This window comes from Diospyros lotus, chromosome 12 (genome assembly GCF_014633365.1).
Source record: "Diospyros lotus cultivar Yz01 chromosome 12, ASM1463336v1, whole genome shotgun sequence".
NCBI classification, from domain to species: domain Eukaryota; kingdom Viridiplantae; phylum Streptophyta; class Magnoliopsida; order Ericales; family Ebenaceae; genus Diospyros; species Diospyros lotus.
In genome coordinates this window covers 4075014-4088788 of record NC_068349.1, presented here as the reverse complement: position 1 = coordinate 4088788, position 13775 = coordinate 4075014, and the positions used below count along the sequence as shown (strand labels likewise).

General features: G+C 37.2%; 3 protein-coding genes across 5 annotated transcripts; 2 read left to right on the top strand and 1 right to left on the bottom strand.

Annotated features, from left to right (window-relative positions):
• Positions 1 to 760: 760 nt before the first annotated feature.
• Positions 761 to 5438, top strand: LOC127787317 (COMPASS-like H3K4 histone methylase component WDR5B). Of its 3 annotated transcripts, XR_008020138.1 has the most exons (5): positions 761 to 1486; positions 1916 to 2221; positions 4254 to 4349; positions 4641 to 4689; positions 4823 to 5438. XR_008020138.1 is itself a non-coding variant. In XM_052315291.1 (3 exons), exons 1-2 carry the CDS (start codon positions 830 to 832, stop codon positions 2204 to 2206), a joined length of 948 nt encoding a protein of 315 aa, XP_052171251.1. In that variant the 5' UTR covers positions 761 to 829; the 3' UTR covers positions 2207 to 2221; positions 4254 to 4702. The 3 variants fall into 3 exon arrangements, 1 of the variants encoding a protein (XP_052171251.1); XR_008020137.1 differs by lacking the exon at positions 4823 to 5438 and having other exon boundaries at positions 4641 to 4702; XM_052315291.1 differs by lacking the exon at positions 4823 to 5438 and having other exon boundaries at positions 4254 to 4702.
• Positions 5439 to 8374: 2936 nt separating this feature from the next.
• On the bottom strand, positions 8375 to 10457 carry LOC127786868 (uncharacterized). Its single transcript, XM_052314579.1, has one exon. The coding sequence runs from the start codon at positions 10318 to 10320 to the stop codon at positions 8590 to 8592; it is 1731 nt and encodes a 576-aa protein (XP_052170539.1). The 5' UTR covers positions 10321 to 10457; the 3' UTR covers positions 8375 to 8589.
• Positions 10458 to 10837: 380 nt separating this feature from the next.
• On the top strand, positions 10838 to 13680 carry LOC127786869 (40S ribosomal protein S24-1-like). Its single transcript, XM_052314580.1, has 5 exons — positions 10838 to 11008; positions 11105 to 11146; positions 11621 to 11791; positions 13205 to 13291; positions 13452 to 13680. Exons 1-5 carry the CDS (start codon positions 10934 to 10936, stop codon positions 13491 to 13493), a joined length of 417 nt encoding a protein of 138 aa, XP_052170540.1. The 5' UTR covers positions 10838 to 10933; the 3' UTR covers positions 13494 to 13680.
• Positions 13681 to 13775: the final 95 nt, after the last annotated feature.

Here is a 13775-nt window from a genome sequence, read left to right as displayed (position 1 = left end):
CTTAGACTACTGACTTAAATTTTTTAACTAAAACACTTAATTTTCATAATTTAACTTCTCAACCAAACCCATACTAGCTCAAGAATTGTTATCTCTTACTTTACATAACTAATTTGGGCATATTGATTAAAATAAATAATTCCATACAAACTACATACCTGACTTATTAACATTAAATTGTCAATTTTGCCAAAATCCATCAGGAACTCCTTATTCCTAACATAAAATGACTTAAGGCATTAAGACTTGGTATATTAAAAATAAAATTATCAAATAATGAGGTATTACAAGTTTTTTGATGTGTCCAAACCATCAACAGGCCACATCAATTATCACATAAGATGGAACATATGCTTGGCCGATGGAGAATAAAAGTGAAAGTTCAATAATTAAATTGAACTAAAAGTTAAAACTGGATAAAATTAAAAATTGACTCAAAATTTAAAATATATTAATCTATTCAGTCTTTTTATATAACAAAATAAAAAGTATTTAGTTGTTAGCCTCTCTTTTTTTTTTCTTTTTCTTTTTGATGGTATTATTAACATACTTTCATTTCATATTTTTATAGTAACTTATCTTAAAGATATGGTTATTATTTTCAACCAAAATAATTAATAAAATGGTCAAATCTTTTTAAATTATTATGCATTTTTGAATTAAGTTTTCACAAAAAATAAAAAAATAAAAATAATAACTACAAGAACGAACGCTGACAGTGACAGCATTAAGATATAGATATATATATGTCATCACCGATTCTACTTTTGCGAGTCGCGGGGAAGGGAACTGTTTAGCTGATTTGATCTGTGGCTCGCGGAGCACAGCCATGGCGAGCAACTCCAACAACAACCTATCAGCGCCGTCGCGGCCTTACAGACACCTCAAAACCCTGGTGGGGCACCACCGTGCCGTGTCGTGCGTGAAGTTCTCCAACGACGGGATGTTGATTGCCTCCGCTTCCCTCGACAAAACCCTAATCCTGTGGTCCTCGGAAACCCTAGCCCAAATCTCCCGCCTCGTCGGCCACACCGAGGGTGTCTCCGACCTCGCCTGGTCCTCAGACTCTCACTACATTTGCTCCGCCTCCGACGACCGGACCATCCGGATCTGGGATGCACGGGCCGCAGAGTGCGTCAAGACGCTTCGCGGCCACACCGACTTCGTTTTCTGTGTCAACTTCAACCTCCAATCCAACCTCATTGTCTCCGGCTCGTTCGACGAGACAGTTAGGGTTTGGGACGTCAAGACTGGCCGCTCCGTCCATGTTATTTCCGCTCACTCGATGCCGGTCACCTCTGTCCACTTCAACCGCGACGGCTCGCTTATCATCTCCACCAGTCACGATGGCTCTTGCAAGATCTGGGACACCGCTACTGGTTCCCTCTTGATGACGCTCATTGACGATAAGGCTCCCGCCGTGAGCTTCGCCAAGTTCTCGCCTAACGGCAAGTTCATACTCGTGGCGACTCTCGACGACACTCTCGTGAGTTCTGATTCTGTTCATTGTATGCTGTATGTTCCTGCATTCTAACCTATAATTGTCTCTTTTACTTAATTTCTTTAAAATTTCTAGGAACAGTTTTTTGGGCGTTTGCTATATTGTTTATGTCCCACTCGAGTGTTGATATTGTAACTTGTTGATTGTAGGAAAACAGGGATTTTTTTGTTCGTTACTGTTTCTGTAACTAAGTTTTGCAAGTACTCTTGTGGCGGTTGGTGCTTTGAGAAAGGGAAAAATAAAGATTCTAGTAATGGAGAACTTGTTCCTTGTACTATTTTCTTTTTTAGCAACCAGAGTACTCAAGTGATTGCTTGTTTTTTTTTTTTGTGGGTGTTTATTTTCAGAAATACATAAAGAAAAATTTGTATGAATAAGCTAACATCGCATTTTTTAATCACTTTTTGGATGCAGAGGCTTTGGAACTTCACGACTGGAAAGTTCTCGAAAATATATACTGGTCATGTGAACCATGTCTACTGTATAACATCCACATTTTCAGTGACAGGTGAAAAATACATTGTCAGCGGCTCAGAGGATAATTGTGTTTATTTGTGGGATCTGCAAGGGCGAAGCATGGTTCAAAAACTTGAAGGGCACTCCGATACTGTTATTTCAGTATCATGCCACCCTAAAGAGAACAAGATTGCGTCTGCTGGCCTTGAAGGAGATAAAACAATAAGGATTTGGATTCAGGATACTTAGGTTCTGAAAGCAAATGTATGCAGTTAAATTTCACCAGACTGGAATTAGATCTCAAAAGTCATGTTTCCTGCTTGCTTTTGTATATATGTACATAAATTGTTTTCAATGTGCTAAGTAAACATGAACACTCTATCCATTTGATTAACAATAAGCTGTAATTATATATGTTGGATGAGATTAGGTATTCAAAGTTTAAAAAGATAAGTTGGTTGGATAAGATGAGGATTTAAAAAGGGAAGTTTGGTAGATGGGATAAAGCTCCAAGATTCAAGGGAGAAATTCTAGTTTGAAGTTTGAAACCAGAAGATAACAGACAGCCTAAAATTGAATATTAGTTACTGTTTTAAGTTTGAATTTGTTCCTAGTTTCTTGGTGATAAAGTAGGATTTTGTCTTGTATAAATAGCTTCTCTCGGATTCAATAAAATTTCAAGAATTAAGCTTACATATGGATTATGTTTTTAGTCTGAGTGACTTCAAGTGGCATTTGATCTTTTAAGGGTGTTGAAAAAGAGATTAATAGTTTGAAGGAAACCATTCTTATTTCCTTGTTTTTGTGGGATGAGAGTGATCCTTGTTTTTGTGGGATGAGAGTGAATCTTCGCTTTTATTGAGATTCCTTTTTAGCCTTTTTGGATGATCATCCTTTTTTAGTTGTTATTTGTCTGCTTTGTACAAGGTCTGTCTCCTTTTGGTGCTTTTTTGTTAATGCCATCTTTGTTCTTTGTCAAGACTAAGAAAAAAAATCAAATTAGGTAGTCAAGCTAGATTATGCTAGAGCTGCATTGGTACTGTATTCATCTCGACTCTTTTAACTTTGGACTTCCCTTTTGTGTGGAATTCAAGTTAGTTTCTTGTTCTACCAGATGTGCAGTGACATCCAGCAAGAATAACTTAGGAGAATGAAAATTATGAATTAGTAGAATTACTGGATATTAGTTCTTTTGTTTTTTGACAGAATTTGTTTTTTATTATCTGATTTTTACTACAGAAATTGAATTTGAATGCACGTGTGTTTAGGCAAGAATCACCAGTAAAATTATACTAATAAGCTTTGCTTGTACAAAGGCTCTAAACCCCTTCTAAAGATTACTAATTTGTATAAGTATCTTTGACTGACTTGCTATTTTTGCTTGATTCTGTATAGTTACATAGGGGTGATTGTTATAATTTGAAATTTAGGAGCTGGATACGTAAAAAGGAAAACAAATGTTGTAATTGGATCTATAAAGTTAACCTAGACATTTGGATTTTAATGTGGAAAACACCTCAGCTATAATTAAAAAGAAACTTGTTATATTTAAGTATAACAAAAGGTTTAAAAGTTATAATCTCATTAGATTTTTGGTCTCCTTTGTAGAAGATCCTGTTCATACTTGACTGCCTGGTGAAGTTATCAAATTACTCTCTAAGCCTGTTCATTACCTTCCTATAGAAACAAAGAGTTGTCATTTTTTTATTCTTTTTTCTTGAATTTTCTTTCTTTATTTGTTGCTTCCTTGTAATTGGTATTAGAATTGTTATGTAAAATGTTTAAAGCATGATATCAAAATTAGAAAAAAGCATGGACAGTTTATAACAGGAGGGAAGTGTTTTTGGTGCCAAAGGTTATTCACCATTCGGGAAAAAAGAAAGGGGCATTTGATCTTGTCCTGCAAATAGTTTGTGACAACAAAGAAAGTTGAAGACCCTTTATGCAATTACTATCCTAGTTGAGTGATTCCTCAGTCTTAATCTGTTTTTAGTATCACTTTTTATTTTTGCTGTGTTCTAATGTGCACCTTACCAAATATTTGGATTCTGCTAGAGGAGAGTTTATTCTTCTTAGTTGAAATGAAATACTTATTTTTAGCATTCGGACAATGTGAAGATTTTACTTCCCTTAGTTTTCAAGGTTTATATGGAGTAATTATTCTTAGTTGAAATGAAGTAATTACTCTCTCTCTCATGTTACATGATGTCAGTTTAGACGAAAATGCAGTCACAAGAAGGTAACTTTGCTTCCTTTTGCACTATTTGACAATCTCTTGCTATAAATGCTCTCACAGGTTCTATTAATTCCATTCAGAATTAGTGTTCCAGTTATGAAGAAATCTGAAGCTGTGACCATTCAGAGTTGTACTCAGAAGACTCAACAAGTAATGGTGAGACATCATTTTCGGGCTCAATCTATTAAGGCATTATTTGAAACTGGTGATAGGGGATGAGCATGATTGGTCAAATTCTGAAGAATATATCCAACAAGTGGAGCTAGAAAAACCTGAGGAAGTGTAATGTGATGACTGACACACAGCTAAATGAAATAATAGATGGGGACTGTAGTGTATGTGGGGCCTGAGGGCAGCTTCACAAAGATTGGGAACAGAACTTGGATATTGGAGATTTATCTGTTTTTTCATGACTCATGATGATGATGATATATCTATATCCTGCAGTTGGAATATTGGAGACAGCAGCGTGAGATTTGTTCCTTCCCACTGCACGGTAAATTCTGTCCCCCATCTTTTAAGTTACGTTTTGCAATTAAGTTTAAGAAATTCTCCAAAACTGAGTACAAGTGTTTGGGGTACTAGAAATTGATGATTATTCCTGGCAAAATCTAAATATTCTCCCGCAGGTGTGAGAGCGCATTTCCTCTAGATGCAAGTTCTCTGTAGAAGTTTTTATGTCACTAGTAATTACTGATTTAAGTACTAATTTCCTCTCTCGAGATGCAAATGCTGCCAATTTTGATACCATACTCAGCGTCCTTCCTGTGGCCAGCACATGCTATTCCACCAATTTTAATGATAGATTGGTTGGCTACATAAATTTTAGCTTTTCAGCCATTTCTTCCTGTGGCCATCACATGCTTATTCCACCAATTTTAATGATAGATTGGTTGGCTACATAAATTTTAGCTTTTCAGCCATTTCTTCCTGTGGCCATCACATGCTTTTTCCACCAATTTTAATGATAGATTGGTTGGCTACATAAATTTTAGCCATTTTTATCCGTGGATGCATCTCTTGTAAGGGCATTGTTACCCTATGTTATGTTTGAGGCTTCTCTTCTTTAATGTTCTTCTACCTTGTTAGAAAATCGTTGCCATTGAGAAATGTGTGAATAGGGTTTCACATCATAGATTTGTGAACATTTGAGGTGTCCTCCAATCTGGTAACTATTTTGGAGGATTAGAAGTTAAAATATTGACAGAATTTGGATATTACCTACCTTGATGCTCAAAGGATGTGATTTTAAATGGTGGTTAAAATTAGTGCAGAAAATAATTCTATATTTTGTATTTAGATCATCAAATAAAACAAAATCTTATTATTTTTATATTTGGGCCCAAAATTGTAATAAACCATGAGAACCGTCCTACCTCACTTGTTTTTGTAGATAACTAATCATTTATTAGGCACATTTTAATTTTGCCTTTCAGTTTTTCTTTTCTGATTTCCCTTTTCTCAATAAATATATATTTATATATATGGTGCATTTATAAAATGAACACAATTTTCATTTCTTTGGCAAAAAAAGAAGAAAAAAGCACAATTATGATATAAATATGCCAATATGTTTCTTTATTAGACGTTCTAACTGTTTTTTTAATGATAACATTATTGTTTTTGGATTAGGTAAAATAATAACATTATAAATTGTAAATTTGAAACATTTACTTTTACTCTTGTAACAAAAAAAAAAAAAAACAAAAGCGTTTACAAATAAAATTTAAAAAATATTTAATTTATTGTATATCATATTTAATTTTTTTTAAAAAGTAAATAAATTAGTGATGTGAAATATGTTGAGCTATCATTAGGTCTAAAGATAAGTTAAATTGAGGTAATGGAACAGATCGAGCCTGGGCTTGGTACGTTAGTACAAAATAGGGTCGACCTTGCCTAAAGTGAGAGAGTAGGGATGGCAGTTAAAAATAAGTTGACGCTTTTACTAACTCGTTAAGGTGTTAGTAATATCTTTAATCTTAGTATAAAAATATTCTTAAACATGCAAATTCTATTTGTAAAATAAAAATTTAAAATGTAAAAAGTTTAAAGAGTTTTAAAATTAAATCTTTTAATAGTTGACAATTTCATTAGATTTTGTAAATATTTAAGAGATTAAAAGTATTTTATATTTTGAATTGGAATTCTAACAATTGTGTTAGATGTATGTTTAAATTTTTTTAGAGTAATTATGTTATTTTGTGTATGAGATATATATTTTTTAGAAAAAATATAACGCGTAGTTCTGCGGGCAAACAAAGTGCATTTTGGGGTGATATTCTTTGGGCCTAGTTGGGTGAAAAATTTAACAGTCAAAGTGATCTTGAAAATTAAAAATTACTTGTTGTCTTCACGTTTATGACGGGATTACGGATCGAATTGGCCGTTGAGTCTTCTGATTTACATTTCTTGATCTTCTGATGATATCGTGGGATTGAACGAAAGGTGTTTGTGATGGTGTGTTAACAAAAAAAAGAAAAAAAAAATGAAAGGTGTTTGTGATGGTGTGTTAAAAAAAAAAAAAAAAGAAAAAAAGAAAGAGAAAGAGAAAGAGAAAGAGGGAAGCTATCATTTCATAAAAGGTAAGATTATTTTATGTACCTTCATCAAACAAATGCATCGGGCTTGGACATATTAGTTGATTCGTCGACTGAACAAAAATCCCAGTTAGCCAGCCAGTTCAACCATCAGACCAGAGAGCCCCCAAGAATTTCTTCCATGGCTATCGTCAGTCTACGACCTCATAGGGAGATAATAGTTGCTTCAATTACATAATCAAACCTGTTGGAATTGGAAACACATCAAGCTTTGGCTCTCCATTCTCCGAGAAAGCCAAATGCTTCATCCCTCTCCCTCCCCTCCATTGCACCTTCAAACCAGTCTCTGAGGAGTGCCGTGCCTTTCCACAAATCCGACACAACTTACCTGCTGCAATAGTCATTTCCTCTATGTAAAAGAGTCATAATTAACTATGAAATAGGAAAAATAATTTCTTTGCTTTTTTGTCCTACAGGAACGGGGGAGTCTGGTGATGAGATTACTAGGTAGACACTGCAAATAACATTATTTTCTTCACAAAATTGCCATACTGATTTGCCAATTGATTTAGTTGAGAATTTAGATTTTCAATTTTCCCAGCTGAGTACAAGTGTGCAGAGTAAGATGATTATGCTCATATAACAAGTCAAAATAATACTCGAGACCCTGTATCACTGACAACACAACTATTCAGGTAAAACGACAAGGCATTGGACTCTCTTGATATATTTCAAAACTGGTTATGTCGGCTAAGTATGGCCAAATCAGTCATCGCCTGAGCCAAATATCAAAACCAACTAAATTTTTACTGATTTTGTTGCTAGGGATGGAAGTGGGTCGGGGAAGTGGCCCGCCCAACCCATTTAACAGGTCCCCATTTATGACCCACGCCCCACTAACCTGCGTTACCCATCCCCCCATTAACCCTCCCCCGCATTTACCCAAATTAAGCCCTCATTTAAGATGAATCACAGCTGCTGCTTCCCCCACCGACTTTTTGCTTCCCGATGAGTTGGACTAGTATTCGATATAACAATTTCACCCTTGTAAATCATCGCTCAGAACTAGAAGTAGGTTGTGGGTTATTGGAAAACTGAAAATAGAAGAAAAGCTAATTAGATGGATTTGATGAGGAAACACAAAAGCACTGCTTGGAACTAGAAGTAGCTGGTGATTGCAGCAACTAAAAGAAGATTATGAATTTGTGATTGAAGAAATGCAAGTGAGCCGCAAGAAGAAACGCAGAGCAGGAAGTCCATTCTTCTTGCAGCACTGGGGCTACAAGAAGGTTGTGAATTTGTGATTGAACAATCCCAATCAGATGGTTTTCTATTCATATTCTTCTCCCAGATTGTGAACTTTATGAAACCCTAACCCAATTCACAAGAAAAGCTTTATAAAAGATAATGCCTGTCGATAAAAACAATTGGCCAAATGAAATTTATGTAACCAACTCTACAGATTAAGGCTTGATATGTTGTTGCCGTAGCCATGATAGCTGACAAATATGAAGGTGCAGACAAATATGAAGGTGCTCCATACAGCAGACATTATAATAATTCAGATCCCAATCAGTCATATAACTCCTGTTTACAGCACAAGTCAGATAATACAAAATCTCCAAAGACAGGCAGAAGTCATTCAATTAAACAACCTCAAATGATATATTACTGTAAAAGGCTCAATTATACCAAAGCCAACCCGCCCTAGCGGGATTAGGTTTATGATTGTTGTTGCTGTGATCAATGCTGACAATCTTAAAGCATATTGAAGATTACAGCATCCAAATCAAAAGGAAACCACTAAGAGGCAGCAACGGAAAAAGGAAACAGCATTGACATACATGATATGACAATCAAGCATCAGCTCCTTCCCTCCCAGCAAAAGGATCATGAGAAGGGCCAGAATCCTGTCCAATGTGGCGCTGCACCAGTCTCTGAAGATCAACCATGACCTTCTGTTCACGCTTTGCCTTCTCCTCGTAGTTGAACATTGCCAATGCCCGCTTGTCTTCTGCACTATAAACCTGGTTTTCTTTCCTGATACGAATAGCATTCATCCTTTGATGCCTACTGCCGCTCATGACATATCCAAGGCTCTCAAATTTCTGAATCTCCTCAGCTGAAAGGCCAACTTCACCTCTTCGTGGGATACGTTTACCTTGTTGCACATACTGAGCAATGGCATCACCTTCACCAGGCCTGAGCGCCCCCCCATAACTTATATGTCCTTCAGCCCTAGGCAATGGCATTGGTCCAACCACCGGGTCATTGTCTGCAGCAGATTTCCTCCTCAATTCAATCATCTCTTTGAGCTCAAGGACTTCCCTATCTATCTCATCCTGTTTTGAATCCTCTGTTTTAGATTTATTTTTTTCATCAGCTTGAGAATCTGAACTCTCATCCAAACTTGAACTCCGAGAGTCCAATTCCATCTTTTTCTTGCTCCTCTTAGACAGGGAAGAAGAAGAATGTTTGCGCTTCTTTGAATTCACACGATCAACAGATGATCTGCCAGCATCGGATCCTCCCTCACTCTCGCTTTCTTCTGTCTCGCTTCCAGTAGATTCCCTATCTCTACTCTTCCTTCTGCTACTCCTTTTCTTATGGCTACTTCTCCTGCTGCTCTTCTTTCCCTTACTCATCCTACTCTTTGACTTCTTGCTCAGTCTCCTATCTTCTTCCGAGTCATCACTCACCTCATCCGATTCATCCTCACTTGTTGGTTTTGATTTCCTGTTTCCACGCCTAGACCTCAAACTCCTGCTCTTCCTCTTCTTCCCAGACCGTGAATCATCTGATTCTGTCTCTGACTCAGATTCTGATTCCGACTCTGAAACCGATTCGCTTCCTGATTTCCGTCTCCCGCCACGCCTGGGTCGCGAACTCTTGCTCTTCCTCGAACGTGAGTCGTCCGAGTCCGAGCCTGATTCAGATTCTGATGCCGACTCGCTATCAGGAGAGCGACTCCTAGATCTTTCTCGGTTTAGCTTGGCCTTTGTATCCGTTCCTTTCTCTTTGTCACTTGAATAGCCGTTTTCTTTCTCCTGCCCGTACTTATCACTGATTTCCTCAGGTTCTTGGTCATATGAATCGTTCTCGTTTCTAGGAGGGCTAGGCGTCGGGTCCCATACATAACTCTTCACCGTAAACATCTTCCTCAGTTTTTGGCGCTTCAGCCTCCTGTAATCTTCGAAGCTCAGACCTCTCAGTTCTTCGTCTGAGTCGGCATCCGGCACCCTTTCGTTCCTGTAATCGCGGTCAAGGAACGATGGTGCCCCGTTCTTGCGATCTTCATAGCCAGATCTTCTCTGTGATCTCAGGTTCTCGGACCTAGGGCTTTTTCTAGGGTTTGAGTAATCAGGCGAATACGATCTACGGACACGGCGATAATCAGAGTATTCTTCGTACCTTCCGTTGCCGTGGGCTGGACTCCGACTCCGACTGCGGCTAGGGCTGCCGCTGAAACTGCGACGGCGACGGTAGCGGTCGCCGGATGTGTCATACTCGGGTGAGTATCGATCGTTCATTTTCCGGCTAAAACGCCGTTCTTCCGGGATTTGCACGATGGACGAGGGTTTTCCCATCTGGACTTCGAGCGATAAGGCAATCTTCACGCTCTTCTCTTGTTTTTACCTTGTGGCGCCGCGGCGGTGCGCCTCCAAAACGTGAAATCGCACCCAATTGATAGGGTTTCGTTTTTGTGGAGCTAATATTGTTAACCTACTTAAATGTTGCTTAAATATAAGTTTAAAAAAATACAAATATCTTTGTGTCCAATATATAATAATAACAATTTGGGCTCTCTTCCATTCGTAAGAGATAAAGTGAGAGATTTATAGAAGAGATAGGTTTATATAGAAAATTATATAAGATAAGAATGTTGGGCTCTCTTCCTTTCGTAATTGGTGAACATGGGTTGGGCTTGGGCCCATAACGGGCCACTTGTCCTGTAGCCTTCTAATTCCAGTTTATTATTTCTAATTGGTAAATCCTAGCCCGGCTCGGCTCGGCTAGGCCGGCCCGGCCCGAAGAATCTCAATGTTCCAATATCCGCTCGGCCCAAGAATCATCTCTAAAACCCTAACGCCATTTATTCTTCAACCTCTTTAGTTCCTACAAATCACATACGGCTCAGAGAGCGGAAACCAGGAGAGGAGGCGCAGCAAAGCCTGAGAGCCGATACCAGATCGCAGGACAATGGCGGACAGCAAGGCGGTGACGATCCGGACAAGGAAGTTCATGACCAATCGCCTTCTCTCCAGGAAGCAATTCGTGAGTTTCCTTCTTTGATCCTTGCACATATCTGTATTATTTGCTGTTGATTTGCCTGTCTTATGTTTTACTGTTCTGGTGGTTGGGTTGATTCAGATCATTGACGTTCTACATCCTGGAAGACCGAATGTTTCCAAGGTTTGTACTCTTTCCTCCTGGACTCGCTCGAAGATTTCATGTTTCATAAAATATCTTTTTCAATTTCCCGTTATTTATCTTATTGCTCTACTCGTGTCGTAGTTTGATCTGTTATTGTGTAATTGCATATTGTAAAGACAGTATGTTCTTTTATGTTTATCGTGAAGGAATTTAAAAAAAAGCGGCTTATAATTTTTGCAAGTTTGAATGTCAGGGATGTGAAAAGGCATCAAATTATTGTACGTAACGTGTTAGGAACCTTTTGTAGCGTTGACCTTACTGTTCTTCTTTTTGTTTATTTTATAGAATTCTGGTTTAGTCATTTATACTGGTATTCCCCGAGAGTCTCTGTTTCAGTTCACTGATATCCTGTACACATGATTGTGTTGCACATACTTAGGTTATACTTGGTTGCTGATAACTTGTGGGATCTTTGTGCTTCTCACTATGTTGTTCTTTTCCTTTTAATTGAAGGTGGAGTTGAAGGATAAATTGGCTAGGATGTATGAGGTGAAAGATCCAAATGCCATCTTTGTTTTCAAGTTCCGGACTCATTTTGGAGGAGGCAAGTCTACTGGGTTTGGTTTGATTTATGATTCCGTTGAGAATGCAAAGAAATATGAGCCAAAGTACAGGCTCATCAGGGTAATTTCTCATTCTTTATTGCTTATTTGTTCTTCTTGTTGATAATATGTTTTGTGTGTTTTTTAATATTGATGCAATGTTGAGAACTGGTTCATTCTTATTTTCTCTGACAAAACGCTGTGCAGTTGTTTCCTATTACATAATTGACTAAGAAAGTCACGCACCAAAGAAGAATTAAAAGATTACATTTGTTTCCGCTGTAGCTTGGCCAATAGAGTTAATTAATTAAGAGTTCGTATTCATTGAAAAGTGACTGAATTTGTATTGCTAGGTAAAACATAGTTCTCTTTCTGGTGGTATTTACACTTTGTTTTTAGACAGTTTGTCTTGCATGTGATGCTGGTTCAGTCATATTTTGGTGATAATGGTCCTCTCACAATTGAATATCCCCCCATTTGTTCTTTTGTTGCAATGGTGATACAAGAGCACTCTGTGTTACACAAAATGTCATTTTATTTTATATTTGATTGTGATTGTTTGCAATTTCAATTATGTGTATTATTCTCTCCATACCAGAAATCATAATTATCACATTCAATGAATACGAACTCTTAATTAATTAACTCTATTGGCCAAACTACAACAGAAACAAATGTAATCTTTTAATTCTTCTTTGGTGCGTGACCTTCTTAGTCAATTATGTAATAGGACTCTGTGTTACACAAAATGTCATTTTATTTGATATTTGATTGTGATTGTTTGCAATTTCAATTATGTGTATTATTCTCTCCATACCAGAAATCATAATTATCACATTTATTGCAACTTCTTCAACTTTGTTAGAGACAATTGCGTGGTCATGTCCATTATTTTTCAGTTAGATCCAAGGCCATTAGACATTAATAATTTGTCCTTGGCTCTTCCAGCATCTTAGGTTGATTAGTTATTTAGGTTTACAATTTAAGATCTTGATACATTTTAATGCTTTAAGCTAGCAGAATGAATACGGACAAACGATATTTATTTTGGTCATTAACTTTGATGTGGTATAGAAAGTAGTTGTACATGCGGGACACTTGTTGTGCCCCTTTAATCGTTTGAAGTGCTTAAAAGTGGGGATAAAGAAACTCCTTCAGGAGGTTCCCTTGTCATTACAGTCATAGTTAAGTTTTTTATTGTATGCACTCTCATATTCTTCTGTAATGGTTGATCAAATATTGTTCTTTTGACATTCTATGGCCGCGATATGTTTGTGTTTTAAACTAGTAAAATGAATATTACACAAACAAAACGTGTTTGATTGCTCCCATAACATGAATTTTTTTTATTGTCACACAGATTAGATTCTAGGAGTCCATGTTATGTACAAAATAGTTTTGATTTGTGCCGCCTTGTTGTGGCCTTTATCATCCCATCTTTAAATCTGTCATCCTTTTTATGGTTATTTATATATATTTTATTTGTTCTTTACAGAACGGTCTGGACACAAAGGTGGAGAAGTCTAGGAAGCAGTTGAAGGAGAGGAAGAATAGAGCTATGAAGATCCGTGGTGTAAAGAAGGTAAGATAATCAATTCTGTCTGTCTGTCTGTCTGTCTGTCTCTCTCTCTCTCTCTCTCTATATATATATACATAACACAAATCTTTTGGCCTCTCTTCCTCCATGTAAAATGTGCTGCTGACGTGCACTGAATGTTCTGTTGTTGATACCTAATTTGCAGACCAAGGCTGGAGATGCTGCAAAGGGTGGGAAGAAGAAGTGAGATATGATGCCAGAAGTGGAGGAGTCTTCTTCTACAGATTTCTTCATACAATTTTCATTTTTACTGTTTTTGTTTTTCCTGCTGCTTAGTTGAACCTTAACTGTTATCGCTTCAGAAACTGAATCTAGTTCTCAATTGATTGTTGAAACTTGTTTCTCACCAGCTGCAGTATATGTTTCTTCCATAATGTGACAGCAAGCCTGTATCATCGATTTATGGGCCATCAATTGCCCCGCACCAATGGGAGTTTCTTTGAGAGATTATATGAATTTCTTTTGAAAT